Here is a 26112-nt window from a genome sequence, read left to right as displayed (position 1 = left end):
TGATCTCTGACATTATAAGGCCTCTTTCACACTTGCGTTGTTGGGATCCGGCATGCACTTCCGTTGCCGGAGGTGCCCGCCGGATCCGGAAAAACGCAAGTGTACTGAAAGCATTTGAAGACGGAACGGTCTTCCAAATGCTTTCAGTGTTACTATGGCACCCAGGACGCTATTAAAGTCCTGGCTGCCATAGTATTAGTGGGGAGCGGGGGAGCAGTATACTTACAGTCCGTGCGGCTCCCGGGGCGCTCCAGAATGACGTCAGAGCGCCCCATGCGCATGGATGACGTGATCCATGCGATCACGTGATCCATGCGCTTGGGGCGCCCTGACGTCACTCTGGAGCACCCTGGGAGCCGCACGGACGGTAAGTATGCTGCTCCCCGCTACACTTTACCATGGCTGTCAGGACTTTAGCGTCCCGGCAGCCATGGTAACCATTCAGAAAAAGCTAAATGTCGGCTCCGGCAATGCGCCGAAACGACGTTTAGCTTAAGGCCGGATCCGGATCAATGCCTTCCAATGGGCATTAATTCCGGATCCGGCCTTGCGGCAAGTGTTCCGGATTTTTGGCCGGAGCAAAAAGCGCAGCATGCTGCGGTATTTTCTCCGGCCAACAAACGTTCCGTACCGGAACTGAAGACATCCTGATGCATCCTGAACGGATTTCTCTCCATTCAGAATGCATTAGGATAATCCTGATCAGGATTCTTCCGGCATAGAGCCCCGACGACGGAACTCTATGCCGGAAGACAAGAACGCAAGTGTGAAAGAGCCCTAAACACTCATTAAAGCTCAATCCTTATCTTACTGATAAGAATGTGGCTTAAATAAGTGTTTATGACCTATTAGTAGTTTAGAGATAAAGGTTTTTAGATAATGGCACAAAGTAAAAGTGAAAGTACTAGTCACACAATTAGAAAAACAGTTAACCCTTTAACAGTTAACCCTTTGTGTCAAAATGGCTCAATATTTTTAATAAAGGCCAAATGAAAATATGATTTCTAGCCAAAAATGACTATAATGCAATCATAAACAAAAATTGCCTCCGAAGGTATACATAGCCTTTAAGACTACAAATGAGGAACAGCAAGGGTTTGGCAGGATTTCTATTTCAGCAGTGATGCTCATGGCTGGAGTGATGTTTGCCTGTGTATGCGTGGCCATAACTTTGTCCACTGGCACAACTGAATCCACCTTTAGGATGATGATGATTATGTCCACCATGAGAAGATGCTCCTGAATGGTGTTTGCCTCCAGTGCTGGAGTGCAGGACAGCTGAAAAAGAAAAAGCTTGTTAGAATGAAGGGAGATACATGCATGGGAACCAAAGGTGTAGATTGCAAATTGTGATGCGTTTCACTTACAGATGCTCACTGAGTCATCAGAAGCCAGTCTAGAACAAAGCAAAAGTGTGTCATTTTAGTATGTTCTACAGCTTTATATTATTACTACATAGTTTATATATGCAACATTTTAAGATATTTCTGTAATCTGCAGTCACCTGCACTCTTCTCCTTCCAGCATCTTCTTATAGGTGGCAATCTCAATATCCAGAGCCAGTTTGACATTCATCAGCTCCTGGTATTCTCTCAGTTGGCGAGCCATGTCCTGCTTGGTCTTCTGTAGAGCAGCCTCCAGTTCAGTCAGTTTATGCTTGGCATCCTGGACAGCAGCCTCACCACGTTCCTCAGCCTCTGAGACTGCTGATTCCAGTGCAGCACGCTATGAATACATTAAATAATTCTGTATAAGATAGGGAGCTTTGTGTTCTCTAAAAATAGTGGCTCCCCGGTGACAGCTTTAAATACTAGTGTGTTCCATTGGCACCAAGGGTTCCATAGTATTACAGAAACCTGGTACTGAGGTCAAAACCATCTAATTGACCGTCAATGCTAAAGTAAAAGTCATGAAGCCTATATACTAATGTATCTTTTATAGAGGCTTTGACTATATAAAGGAAATACACCATCTATATTTTATCACCAGTTAAACCCAGATATTCTTTTTTTTTAAATCTTCTTATGAGGACAATAAGAACCTGTAATCTGAAGATGACCCGTGTATATACATGTGACAATGTTGTGGGCATGCTCTGTGACCTGTGTTGAGGTGACGGTGCATCGAGAAGGAGGAGGTGAGCTGTGGCATTTGCTTTTTGCGAATATCAGATTCTGTGTTATCTATAGCTATACATAGATGTTACCTTTCATTACTGTGGCAGGCTTCAGATCCTTTAGAGGGCCTGTGGCTGACATAGTAACCGAATAGTTCTCTTGATCTCAGCAGGGGGAGCCACCCAGCCCCCGGAAGTGCATCACTTATGGGAAAAGCCACAAATGACCACAGCTTCTGAGGGCTTAAAATTCCATGATCTGCATTATTGCCAATCACAGACTTTGCCTCCATGTGTAAAACAACAGAAACTTGGCAGATATGGCGCCTGCCCTTTAAATTCTCGACTTACGCTGTACATGTGCAGTCATTAAATGGGTTCAATCCAAGTTACTGAAGTTCTTTGACTCAACAGTAAAGAATGCATATGTAATGTAGAGGATAATTTATGGTATTTCACATACATAATATATTCTATGATAGTTGCTTATTGTACCCAGATAACAACATATCATCTTTTATATGTGTTTGCATGATGCCAGATTTTATTTACCTGAGATTTAGCACATTCAATCTCTCCCTTGAGTCTCTGAATTGCTCGGTTCAGTTCAGCAATCACATTCCTGCTGTTTTCTAGATCATTGCCATTTCTTCCAGATGTCATGCGAAGTTCGTCAAACTGTTGACACAGGAAAAAAAGAACTTGCTAAGCATATAAAGAACAAGGGAGCCTACCTGATGAAATATAGAAAATGGCATAGAATTTCAATAAAGGTTTTATTAGTAACGGCCATATAATCATCGTAAAAATACATTGGTGAACAGTAACCAGAAAGTGGCCACCCCCTTTAATATTAATAAATGCAGTTGAATGCAGTGAATATCCTCAAAAGTCCACCTCTTTATTCAGACCTATGACAGATTTATCAGTTCTACCACATATACTTTATTATATATGATGGCCATCTTCTTTCAGAAGCCACCCTCAAAAAGACCCCTTTTCAATTCATTTTTGGGTGGTTGCCTCAAAGAGGTTTTACTGTACAGAATAGACAGTGTTATGTTGACACCAGCTGCACCTGGATGGTCACTTTAATGTGATTTCTTGTTTTATTTTAATGCTTTTTTGTTAGAGTTAGTTGCGTTAACTTGTAAAGCCAGTCAAAAAAATGATAGCTACTTCTGTATTTAGTATCTAGGTCAGACTTACCCTTGACTGGTACATGGCCTCAGCCTCAGCTCTGCTTCTGTTAGCAATATCCTCATACTGAGCTCTAACTTCCGCAATGATGCTGTCCATGTCCAGGTCTCGACTGTTGTCCATGGAGACGACCACGGAGGTGTCTGAGATCTGAGCCTGGAGCTGACTGATCTCCTGCGTATTTAGAAAATAATCAGGTATCAGCGTACAAAGCATACACATCATCTTATGTTAGTACCAGACCGTTTTAATAAAACAACCCAAAAAATATTGATAGTTTGTGCCAAAGAGTGAATGACTCTTACCGCATCATAGAGAGCCCGTAAGAAGTTGATCTCATCGGTCAGAGAGTCAGCCTTAGCTTGCAGTTCTGTTTTGCTCATAAAAGCAGCATCAACATCCTGCAGAAATAAGTGGATAAATAGCCTGTACTTTATATAATCTCATTTCTATTAGGTATGGCCACACAGAAAGGTTTCCTGATGCAGTTTTGGAAGCCAAAATCAGGAGTAGATCATAAAAGGAGAGAAAGTTTAAAGAACAAATACGATATCTCCTCCTTTTTTTTAAAACTGGTTTTGGCTTCTAAAACTGCATAAAGAAAACTGAATGTGTGACCATAACCTTCAGGGCAATAGCTAGGGTGTAGATGTTGGTACATACCCTCTTTAGCAAGACAAACTCATTCTCTGCTGCTGTACGTCTATTCATTTCTTCTTCATACCTATCAGTGGGATGACATGGTTACTTATATTGTATTTAAAAGTTATATTTAAGTAAGAATCTCTGTCCTGTGACCCTCAACATCATGCCCGATTGTCTTTTGACTTGAAGATGTTCAAATCGCTTAGCCTTCAGTCAGGAATATCCTATTCACTGCAGATGTCACTGTCTGTTTCTAAGGATATAGAGCCCTACTAATAATGATTAAGGTGGACTTTCCTCTTTAACTGGTTGTCTAATTTGGAATATCTCTACGTTGGCAGATTACCAGGAATTAACGTTCATACGAATGCTCGTTCCTGACAATTGGCTCATGTAAAGGTTCCACCTTATAAACAAGCAAATACACTTTCAATGGGTGTGAACATTGTTAATGTGACACTTAAAATCATTGTGTAACACCCCAGAGTGATATTTCCACGTCTGCACCCTGCTACTATCTCTAATGGGCTAGAAAAGCATCATCTTATGTATTTTGTTCAGGTCCTATACACTGTGCATTTCTAATCTTTGTAACTGTTATGTTCACATGTAATGTGCCTGGTTCACCAGCAGGTGGCAGAAAACACAGTAGAGATGAAGTTAGGTAGAATGGAGCTTTCCATTCCATTCTAACCCCCCCTTGGAGAGAAGTGGGCGAGTCCTACTTCCTGCAGAAAGGGTGGATCCCTGTTTCTATTCAGTTCTAGCTTACACCCTGCTAGGGGAAGGTGTGCAGCTAGCCAGAGCTCTGCTGGCCATGGAGGTCAAAGCTTAAAGCCTCAGAAGCCAGGAGCATAGTTTACTGGCATTACTTAAGAGTCAGACTACAGAGAGAAAGTGCAGCAGACAGAATAATCAGAGTTATACAGTCAGCCAGTCTGTACAGCAGAGCCAGAGAGAAACAGATGTTTTACAGAGACAAGTTTGCCTGCCAGTTTTAATGCTAAAGCCTGCTGGGACCAAGACAAAGCTTGAAGATTGTTTCTGATAAAAGTTTATTCAAGTAAAGGTGCTGTTCAACTACATACAAGGTCTGGACTCAATTTTCTTTCAAATTCCTCAATTATACCCCCTATTTATTGCTTTGGAGCCAAAGCCTGGGGTATAACCGTATCCAGGTAGGAGCACCGTGACACATATAATGGGACATTTTAGGCCGCACTATACCACTCGGCATTCCTATACCTTGGTCACATTACATAGAGGGCCCTAGGTGGAGGCGCCCGTTACAATTGTTATGAGGCAACAGATTGTTCTGTGTAATCAAGAATCAGCAACCCAGAAACGTTAAATCTGTATGAGGGTGGGTGATTGCAGTAGTGATCACTCATCCCCATACAGTGCAGGTGATTGTTGCGTATAAATACAGCTTTCACCTCCTTTACGAGCAGGCAGTTGTCAGGAATGAATGGTGCTTTCATGATAATTGCCTGGCCAGTTGGCTGGTGTAAAGGGACCTTAATGGGAGCACAAATTATCACCAAACAGTAAGCGGTCAATTTTACTGCAGCACCAGAACAGTGGAAATTAGGTATTACATAGTACCCATTCAAATCAATGGGTTCTCTACGTAAAGCAGAACAGGAGAGGAAAGGTCTTTTAGAGCAGAGATACTTTTTGTAACTACTGTCCACTCTGGCCAAAAGACGAGGATTCTGAACAGAAGACCTCCCTCTATTAACTCGAGTATAATATTGAATAAACTAAATATCCTCTTTAACTAATTTTATGGTGTTTGAATTTTGAATGATCTGACTGTAGGGATACACATGTTAAAAGTTAGCCTATTGCCCTATTTCTGATTAAGTTATAGAGTGTAGCCTAGCAAATACTAAAAAAATGTATCCTGGCAATGGAACTTTCCACAATTACATTGTAGAAGGTGGACATTAAATCTGAAGTCTAAGGGTTGTCCAAGGACACTTTATCAGTTTTTCAAAAGTAATTATCATTGAAGTTCTTTTTAGAAAAATTTGCGTTTACAATTATTTTCTTACTTTCGCTTAAATTCTTCCATTGTTTCCTCCATGTTGTTTCTTTCTGATTCCAAACGAGAATTTTCACATTCCAGATTGTCCAGCTGTATCCTAAGATTTCTGATAAAAGCCTCAAACAGAGGTTCAATCTGACAATTGGCTGTTTTCTGTTTTTGTAGAAAAGCCCACTTGGTTTCCAGCATTTTGTTCTGCTGCTCCAGAAATCTTACCTACATGCAAGTCCAGATATTAAGGTACAGTTATTGTAAACCAGTAATTACCATGAATTAATATATATATAAAAAGAAAAGGGGGGGGGGGGGCAGCACCGTCAAGGTAAAAGGCAGGTGGGTGCAGCAGCCCAACTGGGGATAAGCAAACCCCGTTTATAGAGAATCGAAAAACGGGCAGCACTCCAGAAAATAAAATGAAAAAATAAATGTATTTACCCATAAGGCAATGCGACGTTTCAGCTCAGTGCTAGAGCCTTCCTCAATATATATATATATATATATATATATACATACTGTATTTGCACCCATCAGCAAAGTTCTGCTATTACTGTTTATAAGAAAGAAAATACTCACGGAGTAAGAAAGTGTACTTTGCTGCACTTTCTTATACAAGGCATAGCGAGAAGAAAAAAAATACAGTATACTTTTTTCACTTTCAAGGTGTATGCATATATGGTGGCAAATGTCACAGCTTCCATTGGAGGTACATGTTGGAAATACTCTTTGCGTATAACTCCAATGAAAGGCAAAAATGAGATGAAAGCTGAATAGAGCCTTCGGGTAAATAGTTTCAGCCCATAAATTAGCGGTAATCCACATGCAGATCATGTAGCTATTTATCTTTAACTCTCCCATGTATGAACGTCTACCAGATTTGACACTTCTCTGCCTCTCTTGATTTCTGTACTGTCTTCCCTGATTCTCAGACTTTTGCGTGTCCCTAACTATGGTTTTTCCTGAAACCTCTGTGTTCCATGGTGGTCTCTTGACCCCTATGAGAGACTACTCCAACAGGTAGCAGCCTGGTAGTTCACCTGCATTGCAGTCCAGATGAGAAATTAGCAAATTGATTCAATAGAAACAGAATTTTTTCTGATTCATCTTTAGAGATGGGCCAGGTAATCCTTCTCTGGGTATGCAAATTACCTTTCCTATCAAAATGAACAGAAAACTAAGCTTCTGCTGTCACCAGATGCTAGATATCAAGCCAAAGAGTCAATGCTTAGCCTTTTAAACAGGCTTCAAATGCATAATTTAAATTGCACCTCATCAGCGCAGAGCAGAGAGATTTGGCTTAGCTAGGTGAGAGGCCTTGGTTGGTAATCTAGGGGTACTATTTCTCCTTATGGAGAATATCTGAGGACCTAGTAGGAGTGAGGAGTCTTATAGGCCAGGCAATGCTCCCCTGGGTTTCTGGAAAAGAGATATGCAAATTAGCTTTCTTTCCAAAAAGAGAAGAAAGCTAAGGGTGGATTTTTGTGCGGACTACATCACTTATTAAAATTAATGGAGACATTCAACCTCAGAAAATCTGCAATAAACAATTTTTTACACTATGGAATGTTAATTGTACAGTGGAACAAAGCACAGGGATTGACAATTTTCAGTCCCATAGGATAATACGGGGAAAGTCTTTAGGTTGCGGCCGGGCAATACTCCTCTGAAAATTGTCCCTGAACTGTGTTCTGTAGGTTTGGACGAATCAGAACGAAATACATTTTGAGAAAGTCCAGATCATTGTATAAGGTTTAAAGGGTGAAGACCAGGAGGCTTCTTAAATAACACCATTAGAAGTGAGTAGATTGCTGACTCATAGGGGTCAAGAGAGTCAAGCACAGATTGCCAGCACCACAATTGAGCAAAATGTTGCAAAGTGGTTGTGGATCCACTGTGTCTACTGAACTTTGACTTGAAGCTACTCCTAAGAGCATTATCTAAGTGGCTCCCCTGACCTTCAACCTTTAACCCCTATACAGGGATCTGAAGTTTTACCATCACTGCAGCACTCCACCATTCCGAGCTTTTTGATAGAGTGGCCAGAAAGAAGTTTATCCTCAGAAAAGATACATGAAAGCCCACATGGAGTTTGCAAGAAAGCATCTAAGGCAGGCATGCTCAACTTTCGGCCCTCCAGCTGTTGCAAAACTACAACTCCCAGCATGCCTGAACAGCCTACAGCAGGGCACTGTGGGAGTTGTAGTTTTACAACAGCTGGAGGGCCGCAGTTTGAGCATACCTGATCTAAGGGACTTTCAGACTTTGAGAAACAAGATTATCTGGTCTGATCAAACCAAGCTTGAACCTTTTTCCATCAGTTCTAAGTGTCATTTTAGTAAGAAAAGAGGCACTGCTCATCAATATTCCTTTTTGCGATATTTCGCTAATTTTTCACATAATATTCACAATAAATTTGTGAATTCTAGAATTCGCGATCTCCAGTAATTATTTTTGCAATTGCGCAAATCGGCACTAATGATGCACATTTTTTTGCGCAATACATGCAACTACACATTTTATCAGGTCTGAGTAGATATTACTGATTGGTGCACTAAGTGTTGTTGTGACATCACAGCACTATGTCTGTAGCATGTATGTATGGACAGCAGAGAAACACTAATTCCTATCACACTACCTAACACCCTGCACTGGAACCTATCAGCTACACTATATCACTATCCAGCCTACACTGACTATCTCCCACTAACTATCTGTATTATATATATGAGCTAACTAATTATCTAATGTAATTGGATAAGGAATTGGATCCAGATGAAAGCACAAAGCACAGTAATGTCACTGCTCTCTCTCTCAGAACTGCAAAAAACAGCAGAAAATGGCTGCTGGGGAGTTTCCTATATAATAAGGAGTAGGCAACTTTCCTATTGGTTGCTAGGGATGTTGCTAAGCTCAGACAAAGATATTGCAGCCTTCTCATTGGCCCACAAGCAAGAAGCAGTAGTACTGATGAAAAAAAAACATAGAATATTTGAGATTACGAATATATAGCACTATATTGTAAATTTTTGCGAATTCTCGAAGTGCCGATATTTGCGATAAAAATTCGCGATTAGAATATTTGTGATCAACACTACTCATCACCTGACCAATATCATTCCTACATTGGGTGGTGGCAGCATCATGCTGTAGGGGTGCTTTTCAGAAGCTGAGACAGGGAGACTAGTTAGGGTTTAGTTAAAGCTGAATGGAGAAAAGTACAGACAGAGATATTCTTAATGAAAACCTGAGCCAAAGTACTCTGGACTACTTTGAAAGTTCACCTTCCAACAAGACAATGACAAAAATGGTTGTCCACTGACGGTCCTCATCCAACCTGACAGAACTTGAGAGTATCTGCAGCGAAGAATGGCAAAATATCCCCAAATCCAAGTGGGCAAACCTTGTGGCAACATACTCAAGAAGACTGGATGCTGTATTCGCTGCCGAAGGTGCTTTTTACTAAGTACTGATTAAAGGGTATGAATACTTATGTTAATTCAACATTTTAGTTTTTTCTTTTCAGAATATTAGAAAGATTTCCAACATTCTGTTTGTTTTCACTTTGTCAATTTAGGGTATTGCGTGAACATTGATGGGGAAATACATGATTTTTTTTTTTTTAGCATAAGGCCACAACATAACAAAATGTTAAAAAGGTTTATAAATGCATTGTATATATTATACAACCTACCTTGTCAATGAAGGAGGCAAATTTATTATTCAGTCCTTTGATTTGATTCTTTTCCTCAGTTCTCACTTTCTGGATGCTTGGGTCAATCTCCAAATTTAGAGGAGCAAGAAGACTCTGGTTTACAGTGACAGGGTTGATCCCTGCAGAACAAGTGGATCTTTCAAAGCCTCCAATACTTCCGAATCCAGACCCATGTCCACTTTTGCCCATGTGACAGCTTCCAACTGAGATCTTATGTCCTTTGGATCCAATGTTATGGGCACTCTTGCTGCTAAAGCAATGTTCTTTCTTGTGGCCATGTCCCATGTGTTTAGAAGAGTGTGATAGGATGTTGTGAGAGCTGGAATGTTTAGGTAAAACTACAGAACAAGAGCTGAAGTGCTTGTGTCCGGAGGAAGTCAGGTTAGAATGATGAGACATGATGGTTCTTCTCACAAAGGTAGTGGCCTACAGTTAATGAGAGTGAAGTGGCTTAAGATCTTCTGCTGCTTTTATACTTGATTTGTTTAGTAACAATCACGTAAATTGATTACGACTTCATGAGTGTTGCATGGGTAGCATTACTTGTCTCAGTTTATAGAGGGCAGTTCAGCAACACGCCTGCATTTTCAAAGTTATAAAATGTACATTATTGGATGTGCTCAAGGGAAAGAATGTGTTTTCTTCTAGATACAGTAAAGAGTAAACAATATAGTACTAAACTATTTAGAAACAGACTAACATAGTTGAGTGTTTACATTTTTCAATAGGAGCTGTACAGAGATGCTAACTGTAAATTTCTGGATAGTCTGTAAAAAAAAGGATATTTCCACTGTTGTCTGGAATAGAGTTGAGCGAACAACTGGATGTTCGGGTTCGAGAAGTTCGGCCGAACTTCCCGGAAATGTTCGGGTTCGGGATCCGAACCCGACCCGAACTTCGTCCCGAACCCGAACCCCATTGAAGTCAATGGGGACCCGAACTTTTGGGCACTAAAAAGGCTGTAAAACAGACCAGGAAAGAGCTAGAGGGCTACAAAAGGCAGCAACATGTAGGTAAATCCCCTGCAAACAAATGTGGATAGGGAAATTAATTTAAAAAAAAATTCAAAAAATAAAAATGACCCAATATCAATTGGACAGAGGTCCCATAGCAGAGAATCTGGCTTCACGTCAGCAGAGAATCAGTCTCTTCATGCCATAGCAAAGAATCTGGCTTCATGTCAGCACAGAATCAGTCTCTTCATGCCATAGCAGAGAATCTGGCTTCATGTCAGCACAGAATCAGTCTTCATGTCATAGCAGAGAATCAGGCTTCACGTCACCCACCACTGGAACAGGCCACTGTCACACATTTAGGCCCAGGCACCCAGGCAGAGGAGAGAGGTCCCGTAACAGAGAATCTGGCCTTATGTCAGCACAGAATCTGTCTTCATGTCATAGCAGAGAATCAGGCATCACGTCACCCACCACTGGAACAGGACACTGTCACACATTTAGGCCCAGGCACCCAGGCAGAGGAGAGAGGTCGCGTAAAAGAGAATATGGCTTCATGTCAGCACAGAATAAGTCTTCATGTCATAGCAGAGAATCAAGCATCACGTCACCCACCACTGGAACAGGCCACTGTCACACATTTAGGCCCCGGCACCCAGACAGAGGAGAGCGGTCCCGTAACAGAGAATCTGGCCTTATGTCAGCACAGAATCTGTCTTCATGTCATAGCAGAGAATCAGGCATCACGTCACCCACCACTGGAACAGGCCACTGTCACACATTTAGGCCCCGGCACCCAGACAGAGGAGAGAGGTCCTGTAACAGAGAATCTGGCCTTATGTCAGCACAGAATCTGTCTTCATGTCATAGCAGAGAATCAGGCTTCACGTCACCCACCACTGGAACAGGCCACTGTCACACATTTAGGCCCAGGCAGAGGAGAGAGGTCCCGTAACAGAGAATCTGGCCTTATGTCAGCACAGAATCTGTCTTCATGTCATAGCAGAGAATCAGGCATCACGTCACCCACCACTGGAACAGGACACTGTCACACATTTAGGCCCAGGCACCCAGGCAGAGGAGAGAGGTCGCGTAAAAGAGAATATGGCTTCATGTCAGCACAGAATAAGTCTTCATGTCATAGCAGAGAATCAGGCATCACGTCACCCACCACTGGAACAGGCCACTGTCACACATTTAGGCCCCGGCACCCAGACAGAGGAGAGAGGTCCCGTAACAGAGAATATGGCCTTATGTCAGCACAGAATCTGTCTTCATGTCATAGCAGAGAATCAGGCATCACGTCACCCACCACTGGAACAGGCCACAGTCACACATTTAGGCCCCGGCACCCAGACAGAGGAGAGAGGTCCCGTAACAGAGAATCTGGCCTTATGTCAGCACAGAATCTGTCTTCATGTCATAGCAGAGAATCAGGCATCACGTCACCCACCACTGGAACAGGCCACTGTCACACATTTAGGCCCCGGCACCCAGACAGAGGAGAGAGGTCCTGTAACAGAGAATCTGGCCTTATGTCAGCACAGAATCTGTCTTCATGTCATAGCAGAGAATCAGGCTTCACGTCACCCACCACTGGAACAGGCCACTGTCACACATTTAGGCCCAGGCAGAGGAGAGAGGTCCCGTAACAGAGAATCTGGCCTTATGTCAGCACAGAATCTGTCTTCATGTCATAGCAGAGAATCAGGCATCACGTCACCCACCACTGGAACAGGACACTGTCACACATTTAGGCCCAGGCACCCAGGCAGAGGAGAGAGGTCGCGTAAAAGAGAATCTGGCTTCATGTCAGCACAGAATAAGTCTTCATGTCATAGCAGAGAATCAGGCATCACGTCACCCACCACTGGAACAGGCCACTGTCACACATTTAGGCCCCGGCACCCAGACAGAGGAGAGAGGTCCCGTAACAGAGAATCTGGCCTTATGTCAGCACAGAATCTGTCTTCATGTCATAGCAGAGAATCAGGCTTCACGTCACCCACCACTGGAACAGACCACTGTCACACATTTAGGCCCCGGCAATCAGACAGAGGAGAGAGGTCCTGTAACAGAGAATCTGGCCTTATGTCAGCACAGAATCTGTCTTCATGTCATAGCAGAGAATCAGGCATCACGTCACCCACCACTGGAACAGGCCACTGTCACACATTTAGGCCCATGCACCCAGGCAGAGGAGAGAGGTCCCGTAACAGAGAATCTGGCCTTATGTCAGCGCAGAATCAGTCTTCATGTCATAGCAGAGAATCAGGCTTCACGTCACCCACCACTGGAACAGGCCACTGTCACACATTTAGGCCCAGGCAGAGGAGAGAGGTCCCGTAACAGAGAATCTGGCCTTATGTCAGCAAAGAATCTGTCTTCATGTCATAGCAGAGAATCAGGCATCACGTCACCCACCACTGGAACAGGACACTGTCTCACATTTAGGCCCCGGCACCCAGGCAGAGGAGAGAGGTCCCGTAACAGAGAATCTGGCCTTATGTCAGCACAGAATCTGTCTTCATGTCATAGCAGAGAATCAGGCATCACGTCACCCACCACTGGAACAGGCCACTGTCACATATTTAGGCCCAGGCACCAAGTCAGTGGTGTAGTACAGTCGATATGAACCACATGAAGTTTCACCAAATATCCAGTCTGCAGGTTTGCAATAGGGTCATACCAATATACAGGAGCTGCAGCAATGATCACTTGTTAAATATAGTTCCATATATTCATAAGCTGTTAGCAGAGAGTCAGGACATGCTAAATAAACCTCTTCAAATGTGCTATTAGATAACTGAGGAAAGTTTTAACAGACAGAGTCTTTACAGTGGACTCTTCCAGAAAGCCCCCTGTGTATTCTGCTACTTGGTTTGGTCTCCTCAGTGCAGACATTTACTGTGAAGGAGGTAGGATCTCTGTCTAAGTTCTCTAAAGCTAAAGTTCATTTATCTATTGTAAAAAGTTATAATATATACCCATAATAGTTCTGTAGAATGTAAAGAGGTGACTGTATGTTTTTTAGCAGCCTTTAAACCCTGCAGCACATGCTAGGCTGAGTAGATGATGTACAGTTAGAGAGCCATGTGTTCTTCCTAAAATAGCTGCAAGACATGCTGTATTCCAGGTCACCCTGCTGCAATATCTTTGTAAATGATTTTCTCTTGTTCATTTTTCTGTATGCTTTGTTATATCCTGTAACATGTATGTGGGAATGTAATATAATGACTGCCTGTTATGATATAGGTGGGCTGGTGACCTGGCTGTATACCACATAGTGGCAGTGTTTCCCTGTTGTATTACAGGCTCCAGCCAAGTGCACTCCACCTCCATTAAGCTTTAAACCACAGAAGACCTGAGTGTCGTCCCTTAAAGTCCACTTAGAGTTTATGCCTGGAGGAGCTGGTGACCGAGTGAGTGTGAAAGCTGGAGGTGTCGCAGATGGTGCAAGGAAAAGAGGGTTACATTTGGTGCCGTGACTCGGATGTCATCATTCTGCTCAAAGTGACCAGTGAAGATACCTAAAGTCATCAGTGTGCGAGTTCTGAGGTGATTGTGCCACGGCGGAGCTGCTATGCGGCAGATTGACCTTATTAGCAGTTTATATCCTCTCAGGAATAGAAGATGAGTGGACGAGCCAGAGCCCGCGGAAGAGCACGTGCCAGGGGGCAGCCCAGCCAAGGACAGCCTGGACAGGAGCAAGAGGCTCAAGAACCTAGATGCATTGAAAGACCCCAGCAGCCACCAGCCGAGCCTTTGCTTGTGGGAAGAGGGCGCCAGAGAGGCCCGCCAGTAGTGGAGAGACCTCCGACTGATGTTCTGCAGCTTTCAGCTAGATTTCAGGACATATCCCTCGGAGAACGGGGTGGTCGCAGGCGTGACTTCCATGACCTTGGAGTGAACACCCGGAACCATTGAATAGAAATGTGAGACCTGTTTTTTTTTGCACTGTGTGACAGGTTAAGGTTTAATCTCAGAATCAGACTTCTATCTGCACGGTAGCGTGTGTCTTAGGTTTTTCTGAATGACACTATCAGTACCTTCAATGTCAGATATCCTTTTTGGGATAGATTTCAAGTAGGCCTCAAATACCAGAAACTAGTTATTTGGAGAATGGCAAATTTGGGAATAGTTATTCAACCCAGAAAAAAAATAGGGCTTTTACGGTCGCTACAAATAACTTGACCAGATAAAACAGTACAGATTTGCTTGAATAGAAATGTGAGACCTGGTTTTTTTTGCACTGTGTGACAGGTTAAGGTTTAATCTCAGAATCAGACTTCTATCTGCACGGTAGCGTGTGTCTTAGGTTTTTCTGAATGACACTATCAGTACCTTCAATGTAAGATATCCTTTTTGGGATAGATTTCAAGTAGGCCTCAAATACCAGAAACTAGTTATTTGGAGAATGGCAAATTTGGGAATAGTTTTTCAACCCAGAAAAAAAAGTGTGCTTTTACGGTCACTACAAAAAACAGTACAGATTTGCTTGAATAGAAATGTCAGGTCTATTTTTTAGGCGCTGGGTGACAGGCTCAACTTGCCCCTGATGTAGTATATGGCCAAAAAATAACCACACTGTTGATGGTTAAATGCACTTGGGTGACACAGGCTCAGCCTGCACCAGATGTAGTATATGGCCAAACAATAATCAGACTGTTGATGGTTAAATGCACTTCGGTGACACAGGCTCAGCCTGCAGCTGATGTAGTATATGGCCAAAAAATAACCAGACTGTTGATGGTTAAATGCACTTCGGTGACACAGGCTCAGCCTGCAGCTGATGTAGGATATAGCACAAAATAACCACACTATTGATGGTTAAATACACTTGGTGATAGCTTGTGCTGGCGCACCACAAGTCACAAAATGGCCGCCGATCACCCCAGAAAAAAAGTGATCTAAAAACGCTCTGGGCAACCTCAAAAAAGTGAGCAAGTCAATACTAGCACTTCAATGATCCACAGCTGCAGATCGATCACAGAATGAAGTCTTTTGGAGGAGTTAATCACTGCCTAATCTCGCCCTAACGTCGCAGCTGCAACCTCTCCCTATGCTTGAATCAGCAGAGTGACGTGCAGCGCAACGTGACCCAAGCATATATAGAGGCTGGGTCACATGCTGCACTGGCCAATCACAGCCATGCCAATAGTAGGCAAGGCTGTGATGGCCTCTTGGGGCAAGTAGTATGACGCTTGTTGATTGGCTGCTTTGCAGCCTTTCAAAAAGTGCCAAGAAAGCGCCGAACACCGAACCCGAACACGGACTTTTACGAAAATGTTCGGGTTCGGGTCCGTGTCACGGACACCCCAAAATTCGGTACAGTTCGGGTTCGCTCATCTCTAGTCTGGAAATATTATTTGAAATGGAAGACATTTGTACACATTATTATAATTAATGTTGAGCAAAGAATTCGATCTGAAGTTAGGGAAAACTTCAATTCACAACAAATCCGAATTTCCTCGTGCTTCGTGGTAACTAATCAGTTTTTCTAAAAATGACAGCTGGACGTATTACAAAGTGAAAGTAAGAAGCCTAGAAACACGATATCACCCATAATGCCGTGCAGCCAGCCAATCCGGAGCTAGCCATGTGATATCACAGCCCTATCACAGCCCTTATCCCGCACGGTCACTGCCATTGCCCTGTGAGCTGAGCATAGGGAGAGATGTGGCAAATGCTCAAAATGTCAAAGGGGTATTCCGCTGAATAGGCCTACAGGATTCTGGCCCTGATGGATGAAAGCGATGGGGACGCCTTACCCGCTGAATCCAATGGTTCAGAATATGAACCTGTAGAGAGCAGTGGCACTCTAACCGCTAGTGAAGATGACGAGGTTGAGGTCCCTGCTGTGGTCAGGCGTACCCGACCCCATGTCAGTGTTCTGCATACCCCGCGTGATGAGCCTCATTTGCAGCAGAGTGGTGCTAGCGCTGATCTTTTTATGGTGCGGCATACACCAGCAGCGCAGCACATCCTGGACCTTCTACCAGCACTGCCGCATTCCCTGGTGAAGTGGCGAGCACCAGAAGGGCAGTTCATGCTGGTACGGTGGCACGTGCAGTAACTCCCCTGTCGCAGCCACCACGTTCACAGGCCCGTAGAGCCCTTAGTCTCCCAGAGGTGCTGGCAAACCCAAATTGGCAATCCCCTGCTTCCGCCGCACCCGTATTGCCCCCTTTCACCGCCCAGTCTGGAGTTTGCGTGGAGACAGCTCATTTAGGATCAGCCCTTGAGTTTTTTGAGCTGTTCTTCACCGCGGATCTCTATGACTTTGTTGTGGCAGAAACCAACCGCTACACCACACAGTATATAACTGCCAATCCGGAAAGCTTCTATGCCCAGCCTTTCCGATGGAAACCAGTCACAGTTTCCGAATTTAAAATATTTTTGGGCCTTATCCTCAGCATGGGTCTAACTAAAAAAAATGTATTGCGGTCCTTTTGGTCTAAAGACTCAATACATTACATGCCCATGTTCTCTGCTACTATGTCCAGGGCACGTTTTGAGGGCATCATGCACTTTATGCATTTTACTGACAATAAAACCTGTCATCCAAGAGGCCACCCTGCTTATGACCGGCTCCACAAAATTCTGCCCCTCATAGACCGTTTGTCATCCAGGTTTGCAGATGTGTATACCCCCAATCAGAACATCTGCATAGACGAGTCCCTTGTACATTTTACCGGGCGCCTTGGCATCAAACAGTACATCCCCAGTAAGCGCGTATGGGGTCAAACTGTATAAACTCTGTGAAAGGGCCACAGGCTATACATATCGTTTTAGGGTCTATGAGGGAAAAGACTCAAAACTGGAGCCGGTCGGATGCCCTGACTACCTGGGGAGCAGTGGCAAGATTGTCTGAGACTTGGTGTCACCCTTACTCCACAAGGGGTACCACTTATACGTGGACAATTTTTACACAAGCGTGGCCCTCTTTCGGCACTTACATATAGTCGGAGTTCAATGCTGTGGCACCGCGCGACCTTGTCGCCGGGGATTCCCCCAACGGCTCGTTAATACCCGACTTGCACGGGGGGAGAGGGCTGACTTTTGTGTGACCAAGAACTGCTCGCGGTGAAGTGGAGGGACAAGAGGGACGTTTACCTTCTGTCCACCATTCACGCAGACACGACTGTCCAAATTGAAAGGGCAACTGGAGTCATTGAGAAACCCCTCTCTGTCCACGACTATAACCTTCACATGGGAGGGGTGGACTTCAATGACCAGATGTTGGCTCCCTATTTAGTGTCCCGCCGCACCAGACGCTGGTATAAGAAGGTGTCTGTTTATTTAATTCAATTAGCTGTCTATAATAGTTTTGTTCTCTACAGTAAGGCTGGGAGAATGGGATCCTTCCTAAAATTCCAGGAAGAGACCATTTCGGAACTCCTGTATGCAGGAGGGTCCGTGCCCCAAGTCCCTGATGTAGTGAGCCGGCTACATGGCAGACACTTCCCCAGTGTCTATCCTGGTACCCCAACTCAGCGTTCCCCAAGAAAAATATGTCGTGTCTGTAGCAGGGCTGGAATAAGGCATGACACCACCTTTTTTTGTCCTGACTGTCCTGACCAGCCTGCCCTATGCATAGGGGAGTGTTTCCGCAAGTACCACACACAGGTACACTATTAGTGTAGGAATCGCGTGACACAGGACAGGCACACAGGGGTCTTAGGGCCCTTTCACACAGAGCTGCTACAAACCTCTCCTTTCACCTGGGACAAAGTGCATAATGTACTTCGCCACATCTCTGGGTGATTTGCGCTTTGCACATTGTCCCATGGGGAAGGAGAGGTTTGTCCTCTAAAGGTAAAAAAAAAAAAAATCAACGGTAAGCAAAAAAGTTAATGTTCTGTTTCAAATGTTATATAAAGTTTATAAAAGTTGATGTTAATAAATTTATTGCGTTGCTGCCTGGTTTTTGTTTCCTTTTTTTTTTTTTTTTTTAGCTTCTAGGTGGACCAAGCGATCAACCAGCTACAGCACTGATGTGCATTCTGACAGAAGCATTGCGCTGCTGTCAGATTACACAAAGTCGGTGTATGCGGCGCTGCAAGACGAGATTTCTCCTCTTCAGTAAAAAAGATACTGAAAAGGAAAAAAAGAAATCTGGCAATGATTTATTCATCCACATTGATGTGAATGGAGAAATCGGGTTTGCCAGGGCATACGAGCTGAGTGGGTTTGGATGTTGGGCGGAGCTCCTATGTCCTGGCAGACGCCTTTCCCCTCTTTTTTTTTTTTTGCACATTTTTAGGCGGAGATTTTTTCATCCACATTGATCAATGCAAATAAAGAAATCTGTGCCGTTCATTTTTTCTTTCAGCGCAGAGGCTGAACGGAAAAAAAAATCTCATTACCCGTATGCTCAATATAAGGAGAATAGCAGAAACTCCTAATGCTGGCCATACATGTAATGATTGTGGAGACCCTCAAATGCCAGGGGCAGTACAAACACCCCACAAATGACCCCATTTTGGAAAGAAGACACCCCAAGGTATTCGCTGAGGGGCATATTGAGACCATGAAAGATTGAACTTTTTGTCACAAGTTAGCGGAAAGGGAGACTTTGTGATAAAAAATAAAAAAAAAACAATTTCCGCTAACTTGTGCCAAAAAAAAAAATCTTCTATGAACTCGCCATGCCCCTCACGGAATACCTTGGGGTGTCTTCTTTCCAAAATGGGGTCACATGTGGGGTATTTATACTGCCCTGGCATTTTAGGGGCCCTAAAGCGTGAGAAGAAGTATGGAATCCAAATGTCTAAAAATGCCCTCCTAAAAGGTACTCATTGGAATTTGGGCCCCTTTGCGCACCTAGGCTGCAAAAAAGTGTCACACATGTGGTATAGACGTACTCAGGAGAAGTAGGGCAATGTGTTTTGGGGTGTCTTTTCACACATACCCATGCTGCGTGAGAAATATCTCTGTAAATGACAACTTTTTACATTTTTTTTATACAAAGTTGTCAATTTACAGAGATATTTCTCTCACCCAGCATGGGTATATGTAAAAATACACCCCAAAACACATTGCCCTACTTCTTCTGAGTACGGCGATATCACATGTGTGACAATTTTTTGCAGCCTAGGTGCGTAAAGGGGCCGAAAGTCCAACGAGTACCTTTAGGCTTTACAGGGTTGCTCACAGTTTAGCCCCGCCCAAAGTGTCAGTTTCCGCTAACTTGTGAAAAAAAATTAAATCATACATAAACTCACCATGCCCCTCCTCGAATACTTTGGGGTGTCTTCTTTCTAAAATGGGGTCATTTGGGGGGTATTTATAGTACCCTGGCATTCTAGCACCTCAAGAAACATGACAGGTGCTCAGAAAGTCAGAGCTGCTTCAAAATGTGGAAATTCACACTTTTGTACCATAGTTTGTAAACGCTATAACTTTTGCGCAAACCAATAAATATACACTTATTGGATTATTTTTAGACATGTAGCACAATAAATTCTGACACAAACTTGTATAGAAATGTAATTATATTTGAACAATTTAACCAGAGAAAGTTAAAAATACACTTTTTTTGAGAAAATTGCGGTCTATTTTGATTAATATCAGAAAAACGAAAAATCTCAGCAGCAAGCAAATACCACCAAAAGAAAGCTGTATTTGTGAGAAGAAAAGGAGGTAAAATTCATTTGGGTGCCAAGTTGCATGGCCGAGCAATAAACCGTTAAAGTTGTCAAGTGCCGATTTGTAAAAAAGGGCCTGGTCACTAGGAGGGTATAAACCTGTGGTTAAAACTTGCGCTGCAATTGTAATAGACATGTCTGATTTAGCTCTACATATCCACAACTATTTTAGGGTACTTTCACACTTGCGGCAGGACGGATCCAACAGGCTGTTCACCCTGTCGGATCCGTCCTTTCGCTATTTCGCCGTGCCGCCGCTCCGGCAGTTCGCGGTGAGAGGCCGCCGGACTAAAAAGTCGGACATGCAGGACTTTTAGTCCGGCGGCCTTTCGCCGTGCACTACCGTGCTGCGCCGGAGCTCTGCCCCCGTCCCCATTATAGTCAATGGGGACGGAGCGGCAGCACGGCGAAATAGCGGAAGGACGGATCCGACTGGGTGAACAGTCTGTCGGATCCGTCCTACCGCAAGTGTGAAAGTACCTTTAGCCTCTGTACCTTTTATACTGCAGCCATGGACACTGTCATATATGCACTCTCCACGTACATGGACGCACTCTCCACATACATGGACGCAGTCATACACGCACTCTCCACGTACATGGACGCAGTCATACACGCACTCTCCACATACAGGGACGCACTATCCACATACATGGACACACTCATACACGCACTCTCCACATACATGGACACACTCTTACACGCACTTAACAAATACATAGATGCACTCATACACGCACTCTCCACATAGATGGACGCACTCATACATGTGCTCACCATATACATAGATGCACTCATATACAGTCAGGTCCATAAATATTGGGACATTGACACAATTCTAACATTTTTGGCTCTATACCCCACCACAATGGATTTGAAATGAAACATACTAGATGTGCTTTAACTGCAGACTGTCAGATTTCATTTGAGGGTATTTACATCCAAATCAGGTGAACGATGTAGGAATTACAACAGTTTGCATATGTGCCTCCCACTTGTTATGGGACCAAAAGTAACGAGACAATTGGCTTCTCAGCTGTTCCATGGCCAGGTGTGTGTTATTCCCTCATTATCCCAATTACAATGAGCAGATAAAAGGTCCAGAGTTCATTTCAAGTGTGCTATTTGCATTTGGTATCTGTTGCTGTTCACTCTCAAGATGAGATCCAAAGAGCTGTCGCTATCAGTGAAGCAAGCCATCATTAGGCTGAAAAAACAAAACAAACTCATCAGAGAGATAGCAAAAACATTAGGCGTGGCCAAAACAACTGTTTGGAACATTCTTAAAAAGAAGGAACGCACCAGTGAGCTCAGCAACACCAAAAGACCCGGAAGACCACGGAAAACAACTGTGGTGGATGACCGAAGAATTCTTTCACTGGTGAAGAAAACACCCTTCACAACAGTTGGCCAGATCAAGAACACTCTCCAGGAGTTGGTGTATGTGTGTCAAAGTCAACAATCAAGAGAAGACTTCACTAGAGTGAATACAGATGTAAACCATTGGTGAGCCTCAAAAACAGGAAGGCCAGATTAGAGTTTGACAAATGACATCTAAAAAAGCCTTCACAGTTCTGGAACAACATCCTATGGACAGATGAGACCAAGATCAACTTCTACCAGAGTCATGGGAAGAGAAGAGTATGGAGAAGGAAAGGAACTGCTCATGATCCTAAGCATACCACCTCATCAGCAAAGCATGGTGGTGGTAGTCATGGCGTGGGCATGTATGGCTGCCAATAGAACTGGTTCTCTTGTATTTATTGATGATGTGACTGCTTACAAAAGCAGCAGGATGAATTCTGAAGTGTTTCGGGCAATATTATCTGCTAATATTCAGCCGAATGCTTCAGAACTCATTGGATGGCGCTTCACAGTGCAGAAGGACAATGACCCAAAGCATACTGCAAAAGCAACCAAAGAGTTTTTTAAGGGAAAGAAATGGAATGTTATGCAATGGCCAAGTCAATCACCGGACCTGAATCCGATTGAGCATGCATTTCACTTGCTGAAGACACAACTGTAGGGAAAATGCCCCAAGAACAAGCAGGAACTTAAAACAGTTGCAGTACAGGCCTGGCAGAGCATCACCAGGGATGAAACCCAGCGTCTGGTGATGTCTATGCGTTCCAGACTTAAGGCTGCAATTGACTGCAAAGGATTTGCAACCAAGTATTAAAAATATTTAAGTTTGATTTATGATTATTATTCTGTCCCATTACTTTTAGTCCCTTAACAAGTGGGAGGCACATATGCAAACTGTTGTAATTCCTACACCGTTCACCTGATTTGGATGTAAATACCCTCAAATTAAAGCTGAGGGTCTGCAGTTAAAGCACATCTAGTACGTTTCATTTCAAATCCATTGTGGTGGTGTATAGAGCCAAAAATGTTAGAATTGTGTCGATGTCCCAATATTTATGGACCTGACTGTACACACTCACCGCATACATGGACGCACAGTCTGGGAAAGCTGAATATAACTGCAGTTCCCCTGCCACTCACATCACTGGTGCAGTTGTGGCAATCCAACTGATGTTCAGCATGCTGGGCATGGAAGCTTCAGGCTGAAGGAATCGCAGGTAGGAAAGGAGGCGGGGATATGCTAGCTCCACTCACATTGGACTGTCCTGATGCTGGTCACTGTCCATCATCAGAACTGAGGAGAGGAAGAGGCGGTGCAATGTCACTGATGTCAGGTCAGTGACAGAGGTGCAAGTGCAGGACTCTGGACCCGGTGCAGGAGAAGTCAGCTGCTCTGACAAGGGCCCTGGGTGACAAAGTACAGTGACTGCTCCCGTGCCCCTTCTGAGCTCGGGCCCCGAAGCAGCTGCTTCCCCTGCTTTCCTGATAGCTACGCCACTGGCTCTCATATTGCTCTTGTGCTAAATAGACCAGTTTATTCCCTTCAAAACTGTCTCAAAATGTTGTTCCAGATTTGATGTACCTGGTATGAAATGGCAAAAGCTTTAAAGGCTATACACACCTGCGGGGCATTTTTTTTTATAATTGCATTTTACTCGATTTGGCTAAAAATTATTTTTTCAATTGGTCTTTATTATTATTACACGGGTTAAAAATCAGTCTGTTTGCAGATTATCACTTCTCAGTCCTGTCAGTTGAAGGCTCATACAAAGCCTTATCTATGATCCTCCTGACCTCATAGACATTCATTTAAGCCATATTCTTCAGTTTGATAAGAGTTTAGCTATAATGAGTGTTTATGAGGTCAGGAGTTCAAAGATAAGGCTTTACATGAGCCGTCAGCTGACAAAACTCAGGAGCGACAATATGCAAATAGACTTATTTTTTAACCCTTGTATCTGCTGAACATTTTTAATAAAGACTAAATGAAAAAATCTTTTTTAGCCTGAAATGAGTAAAATGCGATAAAAATTTCACTGAAGGCCTTTAAGTGGATCTGTCATCATGTTATGCTGCCCTACTGCATGTAATCGCAGAATAGTATAGGCCTGCTTTGCTATTAGACCAAAGAGCACACAAAAAAATAATAATGCAGTTTAGCTAAAAATTACAACCAAGATCAGATTCATATATATATATATATATATATATATATATATATATTATATTGCAAACAAGCAAAAAAAAAAAAAATCAACATTTTTTTTCCCTTTATCCAGTCAGTGACCTATTCAAAGGTCAAGGGATTACTAAATAATATTTTTGGTTACATTGATAGATCAGTCCGACAAATTTATTATAATTTACTTTAAGTGTGTATGTAAATTATAGTGCATATCTAGCCATGGCAGTGCACACCTGTACGGTCATTTCATATTCTTTGGAGGTACTCGTTTAACTTTGTCTTTTGCATAACACATTGGGCTTAGACTGATTATCCTTTACATATCCTATTAGGCACTAACAAGGGCCACCCATGGGGACTTTTGTCAGGTCCTGGGCTGTCCATGGTGATGCCAGCTATCAAAATCAAGTTACAAGAACAATTAATCTCCATTACAAAAGAACCTCTTATTTCCTGATTCGTGGATGTATGCTGGCTATGTGTTGTAGAGTCTCCTTAAGATGTGCTTGTAGACTAGGCTCACACAATTACCTCATTCTACTATCTCAGTCACTGTGTTACTGGTGTTGCTGTAATACCCAAGACCTGGGGGTGCTACAAATTGCTACAAATTGTATATTGTTATTTATCATGTATTTTATTGTTTATTTCTGGCCGTAGGTCCCAGCAATGAATGGACGGCAAAGGTTGGCAGGAACAGGGTTTACTCTCATGTTCTTCCTCTCTTGGTAGGGGTAGGCTGATCCTGCTCCCTGCCAAGAAGGGGAGTTCCTGTGTGGACACAGAGAAGAGGAGTCATCCTCCAAAGCTCCTGCTACAAAATTCTCCACGGAGAACTACTTAAAATTCTCAAGTAAAGCATTGAGATTCCAGGCAGCAGGGTGAACTGCTTCATCTGCATCTACAGACACTGCTTTAAGGTGAGGAACTACAGCTAAGACACCTGTCACCAACTAACCACTACGCCAGTAAATGCAGAATTGCAACCATCCAACCAGCCTCCAGATTCCTTACTGGTGCCAGAGAGGAAATGCACATAAAGTATGTTGATACTGTACGTATTTCATTGCACAAAAAGACTTTGTTACATTCTTATAATATATCTCAAGTGCACGATCCCCAGGGAGCTCACCGTGTCTCAACACTTCATCAGGGCCACTACCACTACTATCTGCTATAACGGCTTCTCAGGGGGTTGCTGCATTGGAATCTGAAAAGACTGCACACCCGTACACCAGATGTCAGCACCCTCATTGTGTCTTTTCAGGCTGAACCATTTTTGCAGAACTTTGCTTATCACAAAACGTGCTATGTAAACACTATACTGTACATAATACAGCATGTAGGTAAGCCACATGTAACTTGTGCTTAGAGTGTTCATACTTTAAAAAATATAGCATAAGACATTATTCCAGTAACAGCAGTAACTGGTTTCCATCTCTGGACATATATTGGCAAAAACAAATGCACCACCAGAATTGACACATAAAAGTATAAAGATATAATAAAACTGGAAACTCCCAGCAGTCTCCTCCACACCCTACAGGTTCAATGGGTTAAAACATACAGGTGCTTAGGGCAACACTTAAATTGCAAAGTAACACAATATAGCTTAGCTAAGTTTAGTTGACTCAGTGATGACATATGTGTAGGGTGTTATAATACATATTGTTTATAGAGGTTGGCCTTTTAGGTAGGTATTGTATCATATATTAATGACTATGTCATGATGACAGCAACAGGAGGAGTTTATACAACTATTTTACAGACATTTGTAATTTCTAAAATGATTCAGGTTTAGTTATTTTTTTTTTTATGAGGTGGACATATCCATTAGCTGTAGGCCAGCAGTTGAGGACCTTTCAGCTCCCCTGACATGTCTATTTGTCTATTTTAGCAAATTCTTGTCTTCCCCACAAAGTAGCAATAGTGCTGAAGCAACTATTCTACAAATAGGTTATGACATCCCTCTGTTATTCAACCTGGAAATATATGAATAATTGACAATTGACTTTACCCTGTGCCTCTACATCCTGTTGACAAGAGACGGTAACACCCAGTTGCCAATTTACTTTTACATTTGAAGGAGGAATGACACAGCATGGAGTTTTAAGAAAAGATGCTCCAGAATTATTTTGAAAGTGTTACTAAAACAGACATGTCAGGAGGGCCAACAGGTTTTCTTTCAATTTTTTTAAATTCTGCATCTAGTTTGGAATGGAGGACCAAACTTAGTTAA

General features: G+C 43.1%; 1 protein-coding gene across 1 annotated transcript; it reads right to left on the bottom strand.

Annotated features, from left to right (window-relative positions):
• Positions 1-1500: 1500 nt before the first annotated feature.
• On the bottom strand, positions 1501-10119 carry LOC120996210 (keratin, type II cytoskeletal cochleal-like). The gene is made up of 7 exons (XM_040425988.1): positions 9700-10119; positions 6019-6227; positions 3980-4040; positions 3622-3717; positions 3326-3490; positions 2669-2794; positions 1501-1725 (listed from the first exon to the last, which is right to left on the bottom strand). Exons 1-7 carry the CDS (start codon positions 10117-10119, stop codon positions 1501-1503), a joined length of 1302 nt encoding a protein of 433 aa, XP_040281922.1.
• Positions 10120-26112: the final 15993 nt, after the last annotated feature.

This window comes from Bufo bufo, chromosome 3 (genome assembly GCF_905171765.1).
Source record: "Bufo bufo chromosome 3, aBufBuf1.1, whole genome shotgun sequence".
NCBI classification, from domain to species: Eukaryota; Metazoa; Chordata; class Amphibia; order Anura; family Bufonidae; genus Bufo; species Bufo bufo.
The sequence above is the reverse complement of the archived record's forward strand: the minus strand, read 5'-3'. Positions and strand labels throughout refer to the sequence as shown.